The sequence below is a fragment of the Colobus angolensis genome, unplaced genomic scaffold (assembly GCF_000951035.1).
Source record: "Colobus angolensis palliatus isolate OR3802 unplaced genomic scaffold, Cang.pa_1.0 Scaffold19, whole genome shotgun sequence".
NCBI classification, from domain to species: Eukaryota; Metazoa; Chordata; class Mammalia; order Primates; family Cercopithecidae; genus Colobus; species Colobus angolensis.
In genome coordinates, this window is record NW_012115043.1 from 7,608,821 (window position 1) to 7,626,014 (window position 17,194).

The 17,194-nt window shown below is 47.1% G+C and overlaps 1 protein-coding gene across 1 annotated transcript in view; it reads left to right on the top strand.

Moving 5' to 3' along the window:
- DAPK2 (death-associated protein kinase 2) overlaps positions 1 to 17,194 on the top strand; it is a 161,951-nt gene that overhangs the window by 96,515 nt on the left and 48,242 nt on the right. Inside the window, exons 5-6 of the mRNA XM_011940428.1 lie at positions 3,019 to 3,240; positions 14,877 to 15,015. Of these exons, the coding sequence (XP_011795818.1) occupies positions 3,019 to 3,240; positions 14,877 to 15,015 (361 nt within the window). The remainder of the gene's footprint in view (positions 1 to 3,018; positions 3,241 to 14,876; positions 15,016 to 17,194) is intronic.

Below are 17,194 nucleotides of genomic sequence, written 5' to 3' on the forward strand. Positions count from 1 at the left end.
GAATTTTAAAATTCTCCAGGCAATATCAATGTGTGGCCTGGGTTGAGAACTACTGCTCTAGGATTAAAGGAGTTGGCTAAGTGCTTGGAATAGAGATATTTTCACATCTGGCTGTGCGTGGGAATCATTGGGGGTGGGGAGTGGGGGAGAGATAGGGTGGTGCTTTTAAAATTAAACTGAAGCTGGGTGGTGTGGCATGTACCTGCGGTCCCAGCTACTAGGGTGGCTAAGGTTGGGAGGATTGCTTGAGTCCAGGAATTTGAAGCTGCAGTGAGTTATGATCACACCACTGCACTCCAGCCTGGGCAGCAGAGCCAGACCCCATCTCTAAAAATAAATAAAATTAAACCAATTCCCTGGTTTCACATTCCAGACCATTTGAATCAGTGACTTACGTCTCTGGGTGTCTCTTGCTCAGCATTCATGTGAACCACTTATGAATACCATGGGCCAACATTACAAATATTTCCAGTCTTCACAACTTTCTAGCGGCGAATCCTGATTCCTATTTGACAGATGAGCAAATCTATGTTCAGAGCAGGTGAAAGCATAAGTCCCTGAGGCCAGGCCTGTCTGACCTTGAAGCCTGGGGGCTGGGTCTGGTGGAGGGTGTTCTCCACTCTTCTGGAAACAGCCCAAGGAGTGGGGGACACCAGCCAGCAGCCTGGGCTCCCTCTGAGGCTCCCCTCCACAGGTTGAGCAGAAGGCTGTGCCTGAGTGAAGACAGGTGAGATGAGTAGTGGTGTGTGGTATTCGGCGCCATCTTAGTCACCCACTCTTAAAATACCTCCATTTGGGGAGGGGAAGATGCCTGTGCAGTGGGCCTGCCCCGGTCGCCACTCATTGCCACAGCTGTCTTGCAGAGAGAAAACTCAGGCAGGAAAGCAAACACTCATTTGCTTTTTGAGAGTTTGGGGAATTTTTCAGGCATGCGATATGGAAAAAAATGCCTCTGTTTCCCTCATAAGACAAAGGGGAAACAATGTTAAGGTGGCCTGAAATGTTTAGCTCTAGTTTGCAAAAGCTTTTCTGCCCCTTCACAAGTCCTAAGGCTGTCAACACAGTGTAGCGCTGGGAGCTGGGGGATTTGGATGCCAAGCCAATCTCTGTGCCACTACCTGTGTGCTCTGTAAACCTAAGTGTATCCCTTACCACCCTTAAGCTTTGCTTTCCCCACCGGTCAAGTAGGAGTTCAGGAATTCTGTGACAAGGTCACAGGGACTCTCAAAAGCCAGGTCCTGTCAGCGGCCACTTGAGGTGTCAGAGGGAGAGGAGAGGCATGTGGCTGTCTTGACACTGAGACTCAGAGCCACCTGGGCCTGGAAGTTCGGTCAAGTGTTTGTTGGCACCTACCAAGGCACCCGCTGTCCTCTAGGCCCAGTGTGGCTCCAAGAGACCATATGTGTTAGAGATCACACTGAATGTGTTCACTCTGGCTCTGGGAGGCCTGGCTCCACTCCATCTGCGTCAGCCCCTAGTGTGTGGACATTTCAGAGCCAATATTTGGAACCGAAATAGCTGAAACTTTAGAGTCAGTGGACGATGTAAGATAAATTTGGCTCCACAAAGCATTCTCTGCCCAGTCCAGCCCCCAGGGTCTTCTCTCTCCCCAGAGCTCCATCTGTACCTGTTGTCTGTACCTTTGGTCCCTGCCCAGTAGTGCCCAGCACAGATCCTGGCACAGAGTGGATGCCCAGACAGTGTTGAGTGAATGGAGGTTGAGGGGATGGAGAGATGCATGAGTTTGTGTTTGGGAACATCTCTGAAGTGGCTGCCATAGAATGCTGTGTAAGTGTTGGTCTATCTATTTGTTGCTTGCTCATCTTGACTTTGTTGTTGTTATTGCCACTCCGGGTATTTTGAAGACTGTCTCACTGAGGATGATGCTAATGATGGAGTGGTCCAAATACAGTGCTATTTTGCTATTTTCTGCGGTTGGAGCAAATATCCCAAGCATTTCCTTGTATGTAACTTTTACCCCAGAGCCACTAAGAGCGTACCTCGTAAGTCTGGAGTCTGCTGGCCACTTATTAAACCATTAAGCTGAACCAGAAAACTTTCTCAGTTACCTAAGCAGTGGGTATTTTGAGTGGCAAGAAAACGTGGGACAATGATGGCAAATGGCAGTGAGGGGATGGGAGGACCCCTGAGAAAATGGCCACTGGGAAGTCTCTGAGTACTTAGATCAGCTCCTGCTGGTCACTGAACTGAGGTGCAGAAGCAGGTGGTTGGTGCCCTTCCCTGTGGGGAGGACCCCTGGAGCACTCAGGGAAGCTGGCTCAGGGCTGCCTGCTGCTCTGCCATGGACTCCATATCATGGTTGCTGTCTCTGTCCCTGGAGTGAGGGGTTTCTGAGCCCAGCCCTGGGTGCTAGTGCCTGAAGGGGACTAATAGTGGTCTAGACTGCTCTAAACTATCTCAGAGGCTTTGTGGACAGCTGGTTGGGTATCTGACTTTGAGACTTGGCTTTGCCATTAACTCTGCGATGACCTCAGGTGAGTCACATGACCTATCCTTATGCCTCAGTTTCCTGATTGTATAACTCTCTGTTTATACCAAGTCCTCTGACTGTGATGCTCCCCCACTATAATGATTAACCTTGTTAGGTTGCCTCCTCTCCAAACTCCACCCAAACCTGGATCCCCATCAGCCCAGTCTGCTTATGGACATTGTGATTTCATCTGGTGGATCCTAGACTTGGGTGCTAGCTGAGACTTTGCAATGACAAGACTGTGTCACCTGATCAATAACCTTTCTGGGCCTCAATGTTCACCTCTGTACACTGGGACTGACAATACTAACATTCATTCCTCATAGAAGAAATGGACAGAAGGGAAGCCCAGTCCCTGCCGCATCTCAGCCACAGGTTGTCATCCAGGTGGGGATGCAGACTGGTGGCGTGATTTGTCCTGTCCTGTCAGAATCACTCTGAATTTGTGTGACCTGGTAGCTGACAGTGGGATCACTTCCCCAGTGACCACAGTGACGACCTCATCTTGTGGGTCTGTGTCCCCACAGTGGCCAGTTTGCCATCGTGAAGAAGTGCCGGGAGAAGAGCACGGGGCTTGAGTATGCAGCCAAGTTCATCAAGAAGCGGCAGAGCCGGGCGAGCCGGCGCGGTGTGAGCCGGGAGGAGATCGAGCGGGAGGTGAGCATCCTGCGGCAGGTGCTGCACCGCAACGTCATCACGCTGCACGACGTCTACGAGAACCGCACCGACGTGGTGCTCATCCTTGAGCTGTGAGTGGGGTCCCCAGGACCCACAGGGTTAGGGGGCAGCAAGGGCAGGCAGGGCAGTGGAAGCTCCAGTCAGAGGCCCCAGGTGCAGCAGCAACCAGGCCTAAGCTCAGCCCAGAGGAGGTGAAGTCAGTGGTGGGCAGATCCCCTCTGCCTCAGTTACCCCCATCCTCCTCCTGAAACTGAGCCAAAGGAGGGGCAGGTTTGCTGAGTAGCAGGGGCAGAGGGCGATGGCCTAAGTCTGGCTTTCACTGGATCCTGGAGATCAAAGGAAAGAAATGACTGCACTGGGGTCTTTTCCCGGCTGGAGAAGCATGTGGGAGGGTGAGGGGGATGGAGTGTGGGGTGGGGCCAGGGGAGGCTGTCAGGGAGGGATGTGTATTATGAAGAGGGGAAGTACAAACATCTCCGAGTCTGTGAAGCCTTTCTCCAGCCCTTTCCGGGGGAAAGTCCACTGCATTTGTGCTGTGATTGACACCTTTATTGTTATAATAATAGCTATTATTTAGAGAGTCCTACTGTAAGCCAAGAATTTGCTAGGCGCTTTGTATCTGTCGTCTTGTTCAATCTTTAAAGACTGTGATGAGGGAAATGTCTTACTAATGCAGACAGATTATTTTGTATTCATTGTGAAAGCCAAGTACTTCTGTACCTTGTTTAATCCTCATAACGATGCTGTCACACAGACACTCTTATTATTCCCATTTTACAGACAAGAACACTGGCAGGCCGGCTCACTTACAAGATCCTATAGCCGGAAAGTGGCAGAACCCGGACTTTAGTCCACACGGCTTGTTCAGACAGCTATGAGTGTGAGGCGGGTTGGCCTTATGCTGGTTTAGCAGAGGAAGACCTCACAGTGTATGATGGAATTTGGATAGATGAGCCCAAGACTCTAGGGGTTAGTTGGCCTCCCTGGTATCCTCCTGGGCAGGTGGGGCTCTGACACACAATAGAGTTTAAGTTGGGTTGTGGCACAAGTTACAGTGGCTGTGTCCAGACAAGCAGCAAGGCCTGTGTAAAGAATGTTCTGGCCTGGTGCCGTGGCTCACACCTGTAATCCTAGCACTTTGGGAGGCAAGGCAGGCAGATCATGAGGTCAGAGTTTTAGACCAACCTGGCTAACAGGGTGAAACCCCGTCTCTACTGAAAATACAAAAATTAGCCAGGCATGGTGGCAGGTGTCTGTAGTCTCAGCTACTTGGGAGGCTGAGGCAGGAGAATTGCTTGAACCCAGGAGGCGGAGGTTGCAGTGAGCCGAGATTGCATCACTGCACTCCAGCCTGGGTGACACAGCAGGACTCCATCTTGGAAAAAAAAAAAAGAATGTTCTGAGGCTCATAAGCACGTATGCACCTTCCTGGTAGCGGGAGTGATAGAATCTCTCAGGAATCCCTGATTTTGTGCCCTTGGGCAAGTCACCTCAATTCCCTGAGCTTTAGATCTCATCTGTAAAGCAGGCAGCCATCCTTAACCTGCCCGCAGACTGGGTGGACCACCTGACATTTGAGATCATTCTAATTTGAGAACTATGCTCTGGTATGGGCAGGATATAGATTTAAGTAGCAGATGGGCATTTGCATACTCTCGCATTTGATTCTTAAATTATCCATCTCAGTGTTTAAATGTATAGAATTGCCTGTGCTTTTCCCTTCGCTAGCTCCCAGTGTCCTCCATGTTTTTCCCATGGACCTCCCAGCTGGTTGGATTACTGGATGCCTGCCCTGCCTGACCCAGAGAGAAGCTGAGGGTCAGCAGTCAGCATCCTGATTCCCAGCAGAGAGTGACAAGCGCACCTTGCTGCAAAGGCCGAGCCACTTCTTAAAAATCTATTTTGGGGGGGGAAAAAAATCTAAGCCGGAATGGAAAAGAAATTACATTTATAATCCTACAACCCAAACGCAGCTATTTATGTTTTTCTGTGGTTCCTCTCAATCTTTATCTATTTGTATACAATCATTGTACTTGTATAATTTCCTGCTCTACTTTTTCCCTCAGTTAACATAATTCTAAAAATTGGCTTTTCTCTTTTGACTGACAATCATGTTTCACTGAATTGCACACCAGTATTTCCCTTGTCTTAGTCCATTTTCTGTGGCTTGTAATAGAATATCTGAAACTGGTTAATTTATAAGGAAAAGGTATTTATTTCTTACAGTTATGGAGGCTGAGGAGTCTGAGATTGAGGGGACACATTTGATTAGGACCTTCTTGCTAATGGGGACTCTCTACAGAGTCCCCCAAGGCAGCCCAGTGTATCACATGGTGAGGGGCAGAGCGGGATATCTCAGTTCTCTCTTCTTCTTCTTCTAGAGCTACCAGTTCCATCCATGATAACCCATTAATCCATTAACCTATTAATCCACTAATGCATGAATGGATTAATCCATTCATAAGGACAGAGTCCTCATAACCCAATCGCTTCTCTTTTTTTGAGATAGAGTCTCGCTCTGTCTTCCAGGCTAGAGTACAATGGCACAATCCTGGCTCACTACAGCCTTCGCCTCCTGGGTTCAAGCTATTCTCCTGCCTCAGCCTCCCAAGTAGCTGGGATTACAGGCACCCACCACCACACCCAGCTCAATTTTTGTATTTTTAGTGGAGACGGGATTTTGCCGTATTGCCCTAGCTGGTCTTGAACTCCTGACCCTAGATGATCCGCCCACCTTGGCCTCCCAAAGTGCTGGGATTACAGGCATGAGCCACCACACCCTGACCCAATCATGTCTCAAAGGTCCCACTGCCTAATACAGCCACATTGGGGATTAAATTTCAGTGCAAGTTTGTAGGGCACAAATAGTCAAACCATAGCATCCTTATTGTTGGACACATGGTTTTTATTTGCTAGCTTTTAACCATTACAAATGTTACTGATAAAACAACTTTCTTCTCAAGATCTTCCGCTTTTCTTTTTAATTAATCCTTTCAGCAGAGTCCCCGGGATTTAGCTAAAATCACCAGGAATGGGATGACTAGGCCAAAGGCTGACATTTTTGGGACTCAATATCCTTGCTTTTCAAAGATGGTCCTGGTTAACCATTACCACCCCAGCGTAGGGGTGTTGCTGTGTGCCTGCAGTCCTGCCAGCCCTGGGTCATTTGTTTTGAAACGTGCTTCATTATTTATTGATCTTTACAGCTATAAATTGATACTTTCTTACTATAACTGGCGTGTCTTTAATTGCTGGGGAAATTGCCTGCTTCTTTCTGTTTGTAGAAGCCTAGGAGTCGGTGGCAGGGGTGTGGCAGGTAGATGCTCTTGAGATGTCCATGTTTTTCCCAACAGGGCTCATGGTCAGCCAGTTATGTGCCAGCTTCTTGTGAGCTCAGGTGCACCATCCGTAACATCAGTTGTCCCGCTGGTGCTCCCATGACTTGCTTGGGCCTCTGTGCTTGTTAAGTTCTGTCCTGTTTCTGTCTCCCCCTTCACTTCCAAGCTGTCTCATTGTTCTCAGGGTGCCTGTCTATGGATTGCTAAGAATTTATGAGATTGGAGAAGACCCAAGCGTTCTAAGACTTGCCTAACCCATGTATGGCAAGGGTCTGAGAGGGAGGACCTCCCAGGAGAGGAGTTCCTGGGCTTTTGTTTTGTTTGTTTGTTTTTGTTTTTTGAGATGGAGTCTTGCTCTGTCACCCAGGCTGGAGTGCAGTGGCGTGATCTCGGCTCACTGCAATCTCACCCCCCAGGTTCCAGTGATCCTGATGCCTTAGCCTCCCATGTAGCTGGGACCACCGGCATGTGCCCCCCACCTGGCTAATTTTTTTTGTATTTTTAGTTGAGGTGGGGTTTCACTCTGTTGGCCAGACTGGTCTCGAACCCCTGGCCTCCAGTGATCTACTCGCTTTGGCCTCCCAAATTGCTGGGATTACAGGCATGAGCCACCACGCCCGGCCTCATGGGCTTTTGTGCTTAGACTTAGTGACTCCTGTTAGGCTGGTCAGAAGTCTTCGGCCTCCTAATAGGTTAGTGGGTTTGCCCAATGAGTGTTAGTATCCACCTACTCAGTTGAAAGCTGCCCAGTTGCAGGTTTTATGAATGAGTCTACCCTGATCCCACTCCCCCTCTCAGCAACTGTTGTCTGGTGCAGGGCTTCCTCCTGCTCTCTGCTAAAGTGGCCAGCACTAGGAGGACATGCCTGGCCCTGATCCCTTTCAGCTGTTATTATCCCATCTGTGACCTCCCTAGAAGCAGCTACCTCTGGTTATGACTATTGAAGGCAGGACTGGGAAGGATTTTATTGTCCGTGTAAGTTGACTTCTCTATGGGGTATAGAATATATTAAAAATCTCAGTAGCTTAACTCATGTCACATGTGGAACTAGCCCTGAAAAATGTAAGTCTCTCTGTGAAGGTTGGGCTGGCCTCCCATCACAAGCCCCTGACTGCTCTGGGACCTCCTTGATTCCAAGCCTGTGGAAAGCAATACTGCAGTGGTTGCATACCAGAGAACTGCCTGGCAGAGTGCTCCACGGTGGCAGTGATGCTTCCCAGGTTCCCGAATTGAGCCCAGCTTCCTGGGCCCAGCAGCTCTGGCAGCATTTCCCCCCCGTCGCTGCCTGTGCAGGTCATTCATGTATACATTCCCAGAAGAGTGTGAAAAGCATTTCCAGCAGGCATGCCACCCTGCAGGGAGGAAGGAGGCAAAGGTCAGATCTGCAGGAAGGGGATGATCCCGGGAACACTAGGAGAAGAGACGAGGCCAAGTCGTTAGGCTTTGTTTTTCATCTTAAAGAGATGTGGGATGTAAGAGGAAAGAAACTTGGAAGGAGATTGGGGGTGGCTCCAGGGCAGAGGTCTTAGAGGCTAAAGAAATGACACCCAGGCTCCTTGATTAGGCTTCGAAAAGAGGTGACTGAGCATAAATGTGAATGTCCCAGCCTGGGTATCCAGGGCCTAGACGGTGGCAGGTTATCAGCCTCCCACCTTTCTGAGTTTCTGGGGGAGATTGTAGGGGGCACAGTAGCTGTTCCCTTCTTCATCCCAAGGAGACTATGTCTCACCAGGTCTCCTGCCCAGATCCCACCTTCAAACAGATGACTGATTACCGCCCCCCCAAGTCCTCCCTCAACCCAAGCCTTCATGTCAGTGGCTTTTGGGAATGCTACGCTCAGATGCTTTTACATTGATGCAGCATTTTATTTAACGTAGGAATTGCAGGGTTATTATTTATTTAGATATTCGCCCGAGGTCACAGGCCCACAAAACCTGGCAGGGGCTGGCAGACTAAGCGTGGAGCTGGGTTCTATGTTTCAGAGGGGGCACTGCAGATGTGAAAATTTTCAGAGGGCTCTGGACAGGTCTTTCACAAATACCAAGGCTTCACTGTCTATATGACACAGAATATTCTACATCATGTTATTTTTAACGTTTTATTTCTTTCCTTGTTCTTTTATTCACCAAACTTCTATTGAATGTCTTTCTTGCTGTGGAAGCAAAAATAATCTAGCTGGGGAGAGAGAAAGATAGATAGTGAAGCCCACTGTGATGAGAGCATGGATGCAGCAGAACAGGGATGTCAGAGGACTGCCCAGTGCCTGGGGCTGCTTCAAGGCTTTCCGTTTTGCATCAGCACCTCAGCCGTTGTAATGTGGAAGGATTGTGGTGAGAGGGACATATGGTGAACTGGGGCTGGGAAAATCTGGGTCTAAATCCTGGTCCTGCCACTTACTAGCTATGTGATCTTGGGCAAGTCCCTTGCTCTGCTGAGACCTCAGTTTTCTCATCTGAGAATGAGGATGCCCTCCACGTGGATATCAAGCTCAAGTGAGGGAATGTTTGGGAAAGCACATTGCACTGGTGGCAAACTTCAGATAAACTCTAAATCAAGCCCCCTTCCACCACTGCCACCCCGATGATGACACCATGTATGGTGTTCATGTCAAGGACTTTATCCAGGATCTCATAGAGATTCCTCTCACTCCCACCCTCACCTCCAAAGCTGGTAATGAAAGCATTTTTTTTTTCACTCCTGTTTCACAGGAAGAAAAGCTGATCCCTAGAACTCTCACATGTCCCACCCCAAGGTGAAGATTGTGTCTTTGCTGCTGAAGGATTGGAGCCATCATCTTGGCTCTTTGACCCCAGCCTGCAGAGCAGACCCAGGGTTACTCTAGCAGCTGGGAGGGTGTTCCAGCTTCCAGCACCTGCCCAAGCTGGGGGCAAGGGTCAGAGTGGGGCACAGGATGGCCTCACCCATAAGACACTGAGAAAAGAGTGCACCCGCCGCGTCCCCAGCACCAACGCAGCCACCTTAGGCCACACTCTGCTCACCCTGAGCAGAGGGGCGCTGCAGCTATGGCAGACAGTACATATGCTCAACTGTGCCATCTTATCTCAGTCTCTCTTTACCCTTTCACCTTCCCCCTTCCCCCTTCTGTTTTTTTGCCTCTTTTTTGATGCCATTGAGATGTTGGAAAACTAGGCCACTTGTCCTGTCTCACAGTCTGGATTAGATTTTTTCCTTCCTCATGGTGTTCTTTACCTCATTCCTCTGTTCCCTGTATTTCCTGTAACTACTAGTTAGATCTAGAGGAGATACCCTGCCTATTGGCGCTGTCCAATAGAAATGTAATGTGAACCACATACGTAATGTTAAATTTCCTAGTTGCCACACTGACTAAACAAAAAGAAATAGGTGAATTGCACCGTGTTAGCCAGCATGGTCTCGATCTCCTGACCTCGTGATCCACCCGTCTTGGCCTCCCAAAGTGCTGGGATTACAGGCTTGAGCCACCGCGCCTGGCCCACATTTCAATTCTTATGCAAAGCAATGCAACGGTTAAAGTGAAATGCAGTTCTACTGAAACAATAAAGTTGTATTTAATGGAAAATATTTTATACCACTTCAGTTTTTAAATTAGAACAATTAAAATTAAGTCAAAATTCAAATTCATTTCCTCTATTACACTAGCCACATTTCAAGTGCTCAGTAACCACATGTGACTAGTGGCTACTCTATTGGACAGCACGTATCTAGAACATTTTCATCATTGCAGAAAGTTCTGTTGATAGTGCTGAACAAGAGGCTTAAGCAGATTTAGGTTCCATTTTTTAAGTCACAGCATATAATAGGTGTTGCTGTGTACTTCCTATTGCACTATTTTATGTCTGGTTGTTCTATTTTTCATGATGCTAAGATTACTGAGTGGGTCCAAGTGTGCTTCTGGAAATGTTTAAAGAAAGGAGAAAAGAAGATTTTGATGCTCTTTATTTAGGATGGACTAGGGGGCAGGGAATGATCCCCAAAGTTGGGTCAGAGCCATTTTAGCCATATAAGAATCATCTGGAGCCGGGCGCAATGGCTCACACCTGTAATCCCAACACTTTGAGGGCTGAGGTGGACAGATTGCTTGAAGTCAGGAGTTCCAACTTGGCCAACATGGTGAAACCTCATTTCTACTAAAAATACAAAAACTAGCTGGGCGTGGTGGCGCACGCACCTGTAACCCCAGCTACTCAGGAGACTGAGGTATGAGAATCAGTTGAACCTGGGAGGCAGAAGTTTCAGTGAGCTGAGATCACGTCACTGCACTCCAGCCTGGGCAACAGAATGAGACTGTCTCAAAAAAAAAAAAAAAAAGAAAGAAAGAAAAGAAAAGAAAAGAAAAAGAAAAGAATAATCTGCAATACTCAGTATGCTGTAGTGCTTGAGAGCTGTTCTGCCTGGGTTTGAATCCTGATTCTATTTACTAGCTATGGGACTGTGGGCAAGTTGCTTAACCTCTCTGACCCTTTGTTTATTTAAGTGTGAAATAGAAAAATGATAGTCCTTAGATCATAGGATATTGTGATGATGAAATGAAATAATGTGCATAAGACATGTAACATAGAGTACGTGTTCAATGAATATTAATTACTATTATTATGTTGTCATAGTAAAAATACAGGTTTTAAGGCCTCACTGCTGGAGAATCTAATTTGTTAAAGTCTATGGTGGGATCTGGAAATCTGCATTTTAAAACAAGTTCTCCAAGTGATCCAAAGGTCCTGGATCCCTTGGCCTAGAGCCCTTCCTGAGATCTTTCCCTTTGGGCCCTTGGCTTTATTTCAGCCCCAGCGGAGCACATGCTGGCTGGATACCCCAGCTTCTGTCAGAGGATTGTAAACCAAAAATTAAATTCTAAGCCCCCCAACTGAATAGACCCCTCTCTCAGCCAACGAGATTCCAAAGTAAACCAGAAAAACTTTCAGGCCGTGATGGGAAGAGGGGTTGGACACGCCTCATTATACTCTCCGCCCATTGAAATTCAGGCACAAGTGACCAACATTAATATAAAAACAGTGAACTTAAGACTAACAAAACAGACTCTTTGCAGCAATAAGATAACAAATTCCAGCCTGACTCTACTATAACATCACATGACAAATAGCAGGCCCTGAAATAAATAGAAGTATTTTACCCTAATAAATCTTTTGACATATTTTGAAGTGGCCCTGCAAAGCTGACTCTTGTGGGAAAAATCTATATTCTCTGGAGAATCTCTGTTCCTTTCCATGTCTTTTTCTGATCCTGAAGAGATTAGCTGAGAGTCTAGCACCTTTTAAGAATGTGAATGGTAAACATTTGCCATCTATTGCCTCCAAGGGCAGCCACCTGTGAGACTTCGTCTACATAATAAAAACCTTGGTCTCCATAACCCTTGTCTTAACTCAGACACTCTTTTCTATTGATTCTTTTGATAATAACTAATTGCCAATCATAAAATCCACCTGTGACCTAGAAGCCCTCCCAACTCCCTATCCTCACCTTCAAGTTTTTCCACTTTTCCAGACGGAACCAATGTACACCTTACATTTATTGATTGACTCAGCCTGTAACTTCTGTCCCCCTAAAATGTATAAAATCAAGCTGTTACCCAACTACCTTGGGCACATGTTCTGAGGACCTTCTGGGACTGTGTCACGGGTCTTGGGCACTCGTATTTGGCTCAGAGTAAACATCTTTAAATATTGTACAGAGTTTGACTCTTTTTGTTGACAGAATAAAAAAGCCCAAGTAGGATTGCCAGAGTTAGCAAGTAAAAACCTATTTTATCTGGCAATCCTAAATCTCAGGGGAGATTTTTTTTGCTCTGTCACATCAACTATAGGATGCAAGAATGTAGAGTGTGAAAAAGTAGTATCAAGCATCAAAATTAGCATTCTAGAGTCTTTAGAGATTAATATAATTAATGGGGTCTTCTGCTTACATTAGGGGCCATACTTAGATTCTCTTGAACCCCATAAAGGGGCCATCTTTTATAAAATTAAAGAAAGGGGGCTTTGGGGGCTGTCTTGCCCAATCTGCTTTTTTTGTATGTAATGAAACCAGGTCCTGCCTGGAGAAGGGAAATGAGTTGTCTAAGGTCAGTGGCAAGGCTGGAATGGAACCTAGGTCATTTAGTTTCTGTCACAGCATTTGTTCCTCTTTGTCATCTGTCTTAGTTCATTCAGATTCTGGCATTCTGTCTCTGCCCCCCCACCCCAATTAATGTCCTTCTCAAATGTAAAATACATTCCTTTCATTTCAATAGTTGCAAAAGTCTTAATTCCAGCATCAACTCCAAAGTTTAAAGTTCAAAGTCTCATCTAAATATCTAAATCAGATGTGGGTGAGACTCAAGGTATGATTCATTCTGAGGCAAGTTGCTCTCCAGCTGTGAACCAATGACATCAAACATGTCGTGTACAAAATATGATGGTGGGACAGGCAGAGGATACACATTCCCATTCTAGAAGAAGGAATGGGAAAGAATAAAGGAGTGACAGCTTCTAAGCCAGTATAAAATATTGAGAATAATCTTTGGCTCAATGCTCTGCCCTCCAGGCCCACAGGAGTGGAATGGAGGTCTTGCCCCTGCAACTTTGGGCAACCATACCCATAAGGCTTTGCTCTCCAAACATTGACCCCCACCCGAAAGGCAGTCCTCTGCCCAGGGGCCCACCAGCTCCCTTAAGGCATCTTTTGAAATCCAGGTGAAGGCAGCCACACATCCACCAGCTTTGCTTGGCACAGAGTATGCCACACTATTGCCCTCCAGGAGCCACACCTGGTATGTCTGAGGAGTGTGGCAACAGAGTTCGGAGAGCAAAGTCCACAATGTGAGGCAGCACTGGGCAGTAGAGGCCCCTCCTTTGATATCATTCTGCCTCTAGGCTCTGGCACTATGAACCTGTGATGGGAGGGACACCCCTCTTTTCACCCCCATGATCTCTGAAATGACTTCAGGGTCATTCTTCCATTGTCTTGAACAATAGGTCCTGGCTTCTATTTAGAATGGCTGACTAATCCCCCTATTGTCTTGATGAATAGCACCTGGCTTCCCTGAGAATCATATTAATCTTTTTATCAAATGGTTGCTTGGTCACACCTTTGTTCTTTCCCAAACAGGTTTTCTTAGTTTTTCCAATATGAGGAGGCTGAGAATTTTTCATACTTTTAAGCTTTCTTCCCTTTGAGTAACAATTTTGTCTTTAAATCATTTCTTTTCACATTTTACTATAAGTAGTCAAGAGGAACCAGGACACTCTTTCAACACTTTGCTTAGAAATTTCCTCAGCCAAATATTCCATTTTTATTGCTTACAAGTTCTACCTTCTACAAAACAGTAGGGCACATGCACAATTCAGCCACGTTCTCGGCTACTTTATAAGAAGGATGCCCTTTCCCCCATTGACCAGACCAGTAACAAGTTCCTCGTATGCATCTGAGACATTATCAGAATGGCCTTTCCATCTGTATTTCTACAAATATTTTGTTGATGATCACTTAGGTATTCTCTAAGAAGATTGAGAATCTCCTCTCTTTGTGATCCCTCACCAGAACCACCCTTACAGTCCATTCCTTCGTGGCAATGTAGGGTTTTTCTAGTTGGCACCCCAAACCTCTTCCAGCCTCTACTTGTTAGCTGATTCCAAAGCAACTTCCACATTTTTAGGTATCTGTTACAGTAGCACTCCATACTTGGTACCAATTTCCTGTCTCAGTTCATTCAGGCTGCTGTATAACACAATAACCATAAACTGGGTGGCTGACAAACAACATAAATTTATTTCTCACAGTCTTGGAGTCTGGGAAGTCTAAGATCAAGATGAAGGTTCACTTCCTCATTAGATGGCTGTCTTTTGACTGTAACTTCACATAGTGCAAGGGGAAAGTGAGCCCTCTGGGGTCTCTTTTATAAGGGCACTAATCTCATTTGTGAGGGCTCTGACTTCATGACTTAATTACTTCCCAAAGGCTCTATCTCCTAATACCATCACCTTGGGGGTTGGAATTTCAAAATATGAATTTGGAGGAACACAAACATTCCGGCTAAAGAATCTGCTTGTTTTTGTCCCCTGACATCTCAGGCATATGGTGGGGAGAGGGCAACCTCCAGGGTGACTGGGACCAGGGCCTAGAGTGGGAGCAGAGGCCCTTCTGACAACATCTCCAGAGTGATTCCTGCCCTTGTGATCCAAAAGAAAACAAAGCAAATAGAAGCAAAGTCAGTCCCTGGCACTGGTCAGACAGACAAAGCCCCAGACATAAGCAAGAGGGATTCTGCCATACGAGGTCCCTGGGGGATCAGGATCAGGGCTTGCACCCATCAGCCCAGCCTCATGACACGCAGAGCTGACTGGGCCTGGGCCTCCCCTCCCCCCGCTGGTGTTTTACAGAGTGTCTGGAGGAGAGCTCTTCGATTTCCTGGCCCAGAAGGAGTCACTGAGTGAGGAGGAGGCCACCAGCTTCATTAAGCAGATCCTGGATGGGGTGAACTACCTTCACACAAAGAAAATTGCTCACTTTGATCTCAAGGTCAGTAAGGGGAGAAAGAGAAAAGAATCAAGTTTAGGAAGAAGAGGCTTAGTCCCTCCTGGTGTCTTTCCCAGGATGGGCCCAGTGCCCACCAGCCCTCCTTTCTCATCTTACAATGAAAAACCCTGAGCTCCTGGGAAAGAGACGATGCTACAGAAATGTCCACCTTCTCAGTTTCATTTCTCATAACAGGTTTTCTGCACACAGGAGCTGACTGCAAGAAGCTCCTTAAATCAGACTTCAGGCACCTTATTGGTTTTAGGTAGTGGGGGTAACGCTTTCTAAATAGGTAGACCAGTGACAGGAAACTTGAAACCAAACACCTTTCACAAGACTGAACTTTTCGATAACAAAGAACTAGAAGTGTTTGGAGGATTGCTGAAATTGGCTGACTCACCAGACCCTTTCACAGTGCAGCCTCCATCATCCCTTGACCAGAGCTTGTAAATCCTGGAGCCCAGGGACCACTGGCTGCTCTCCCCCACTCACCACCCCCACTCTGCTCCAAACTGTGGCCATAAAACTGCTTCCAGGGGTTGCTGATCATTTGTGGTAACTGGTATTCAGGATTGAGAAAGTTCACTGTGACCGCATAGGACTTTATAAAGCAAGAATGTGGTCAAATTAGAAGGACAGTTCCCTTAGTAACTGAGCTCAGTTGCATAGACTGATGAGCCTATATAGATACTTAATGTGTAAATGTTCTCTAACTTGTGATCAATTCTATGACCTGTTTGCTGGGGAGATCCCTTCATTTTTCTATCCAGAAATCCCTGTGGTCTTTCAAGCATGGTGCTGGGTGCCTGGGTATTGCTGCAGATACAAAATTCACTGAGGCCCTGTCTGAGATTACTTCCTCTTTTCCAGGGACCTTGGTGTAAGAGATAGAAAAACCAGCAACTCTAAGTACTATGCTAGAAGGAAGCCCAGGGTGGGTGGGGAGGCTAAAGGCGGGGACATCTAAGTCCAACCGGGGTATCAGAGAGGGCTCCCTGGAAGAAGTGCTATTTAGTTGAGTTCTGAAGGATTGGCAGGAATTAAAAGAAGGGAAGGGCCTTCTAAGGAAGAAAGGCCAACAGAATACATGGTCACAAAACAGCGCAGTGCGTTCAGGGAAGTACAGGCACAGGAAGTGTGTGCTGAGTGGCTGGGAAAGAAGCCGGGAACAGTGCAGGAGGCAGACACAAGGATCTGGGAGCTAAGCCAAGGAGCTTGCACTTTACCCTGAGAGATAAGGATTCCAGTGAGCAGAGAAGTGAGGTGAGCATGTACATGTTTCAGAATGATCCCTCTGGCTGGGAGAACAGCCTGGAGGCTGGGGCTCAGCTAGGAGGCTAATGCAATAATCTAGGTAAGATGTGAGGAGGGGACAGAGTCAAGATCTTTTGCAGAGGTCAATTTGAGGATTGATTAGGTGCCTAATTAGAGGTAGAGATGAAGGAGGGGGCAGAGTTCTGGATGACACCCAAGTTCTGGCTTGTGCCCCTGGCCCAGAGAGGGTCTGGCATGTCCATTGTCTCACAGTGGCTATGCCAGGGCATGGGCTCAGTTCCTATATGAGTCCCTACCCCGCTCTTACTCTACTCTGCCCGATAGGGTGACCTTCTAGGAGTCCCCTTAGCATGGTCCCCCTTCCTTATGCTGATTGTCACCTTTTTTTTTTTTTTAAATAGAGACAGTCTTGCTCTGTCACCCAGCTGGAGCACAGTGGAGTGATCACAGCTCACTGCAGCCTCGACTTCCTGGGCTCAATCTATCTGCCTGCCTTAGCCTCCTGAATAGCTGGGACTAAAGGCATGTGCCACCATACCTGGCTAATTTTTGTATTTTTTGTAGAGGCGGGGTCTTGCCATGTTGCCCAGGCTGGTCCTGAGCTCCTGGGCTCAAGTGGTCCACCCACCTCAGCCTCTCAGAAGTGTTGGGATTACAGGCATGAGCCACTGCATCTGGCCATGATTGTCACATTTTTTCTTTTTTTTTTTTTGGTGGCGGGGAGACAGGATCTCACTCTGTCACCCAGGCTGGAGTGCGGTGGTGCGATCTCAGCTCACTGCAGACTTGACCTCCCAGGCTCAGGTGATCCTCCCACCTCAGCTTCCCAAGTAGCTGGGACTACAGGAACACACCACCATGGCCAGCTAAATTTTGCATTTTTCTTTCTTTTTTTTTTTTTTTTTTT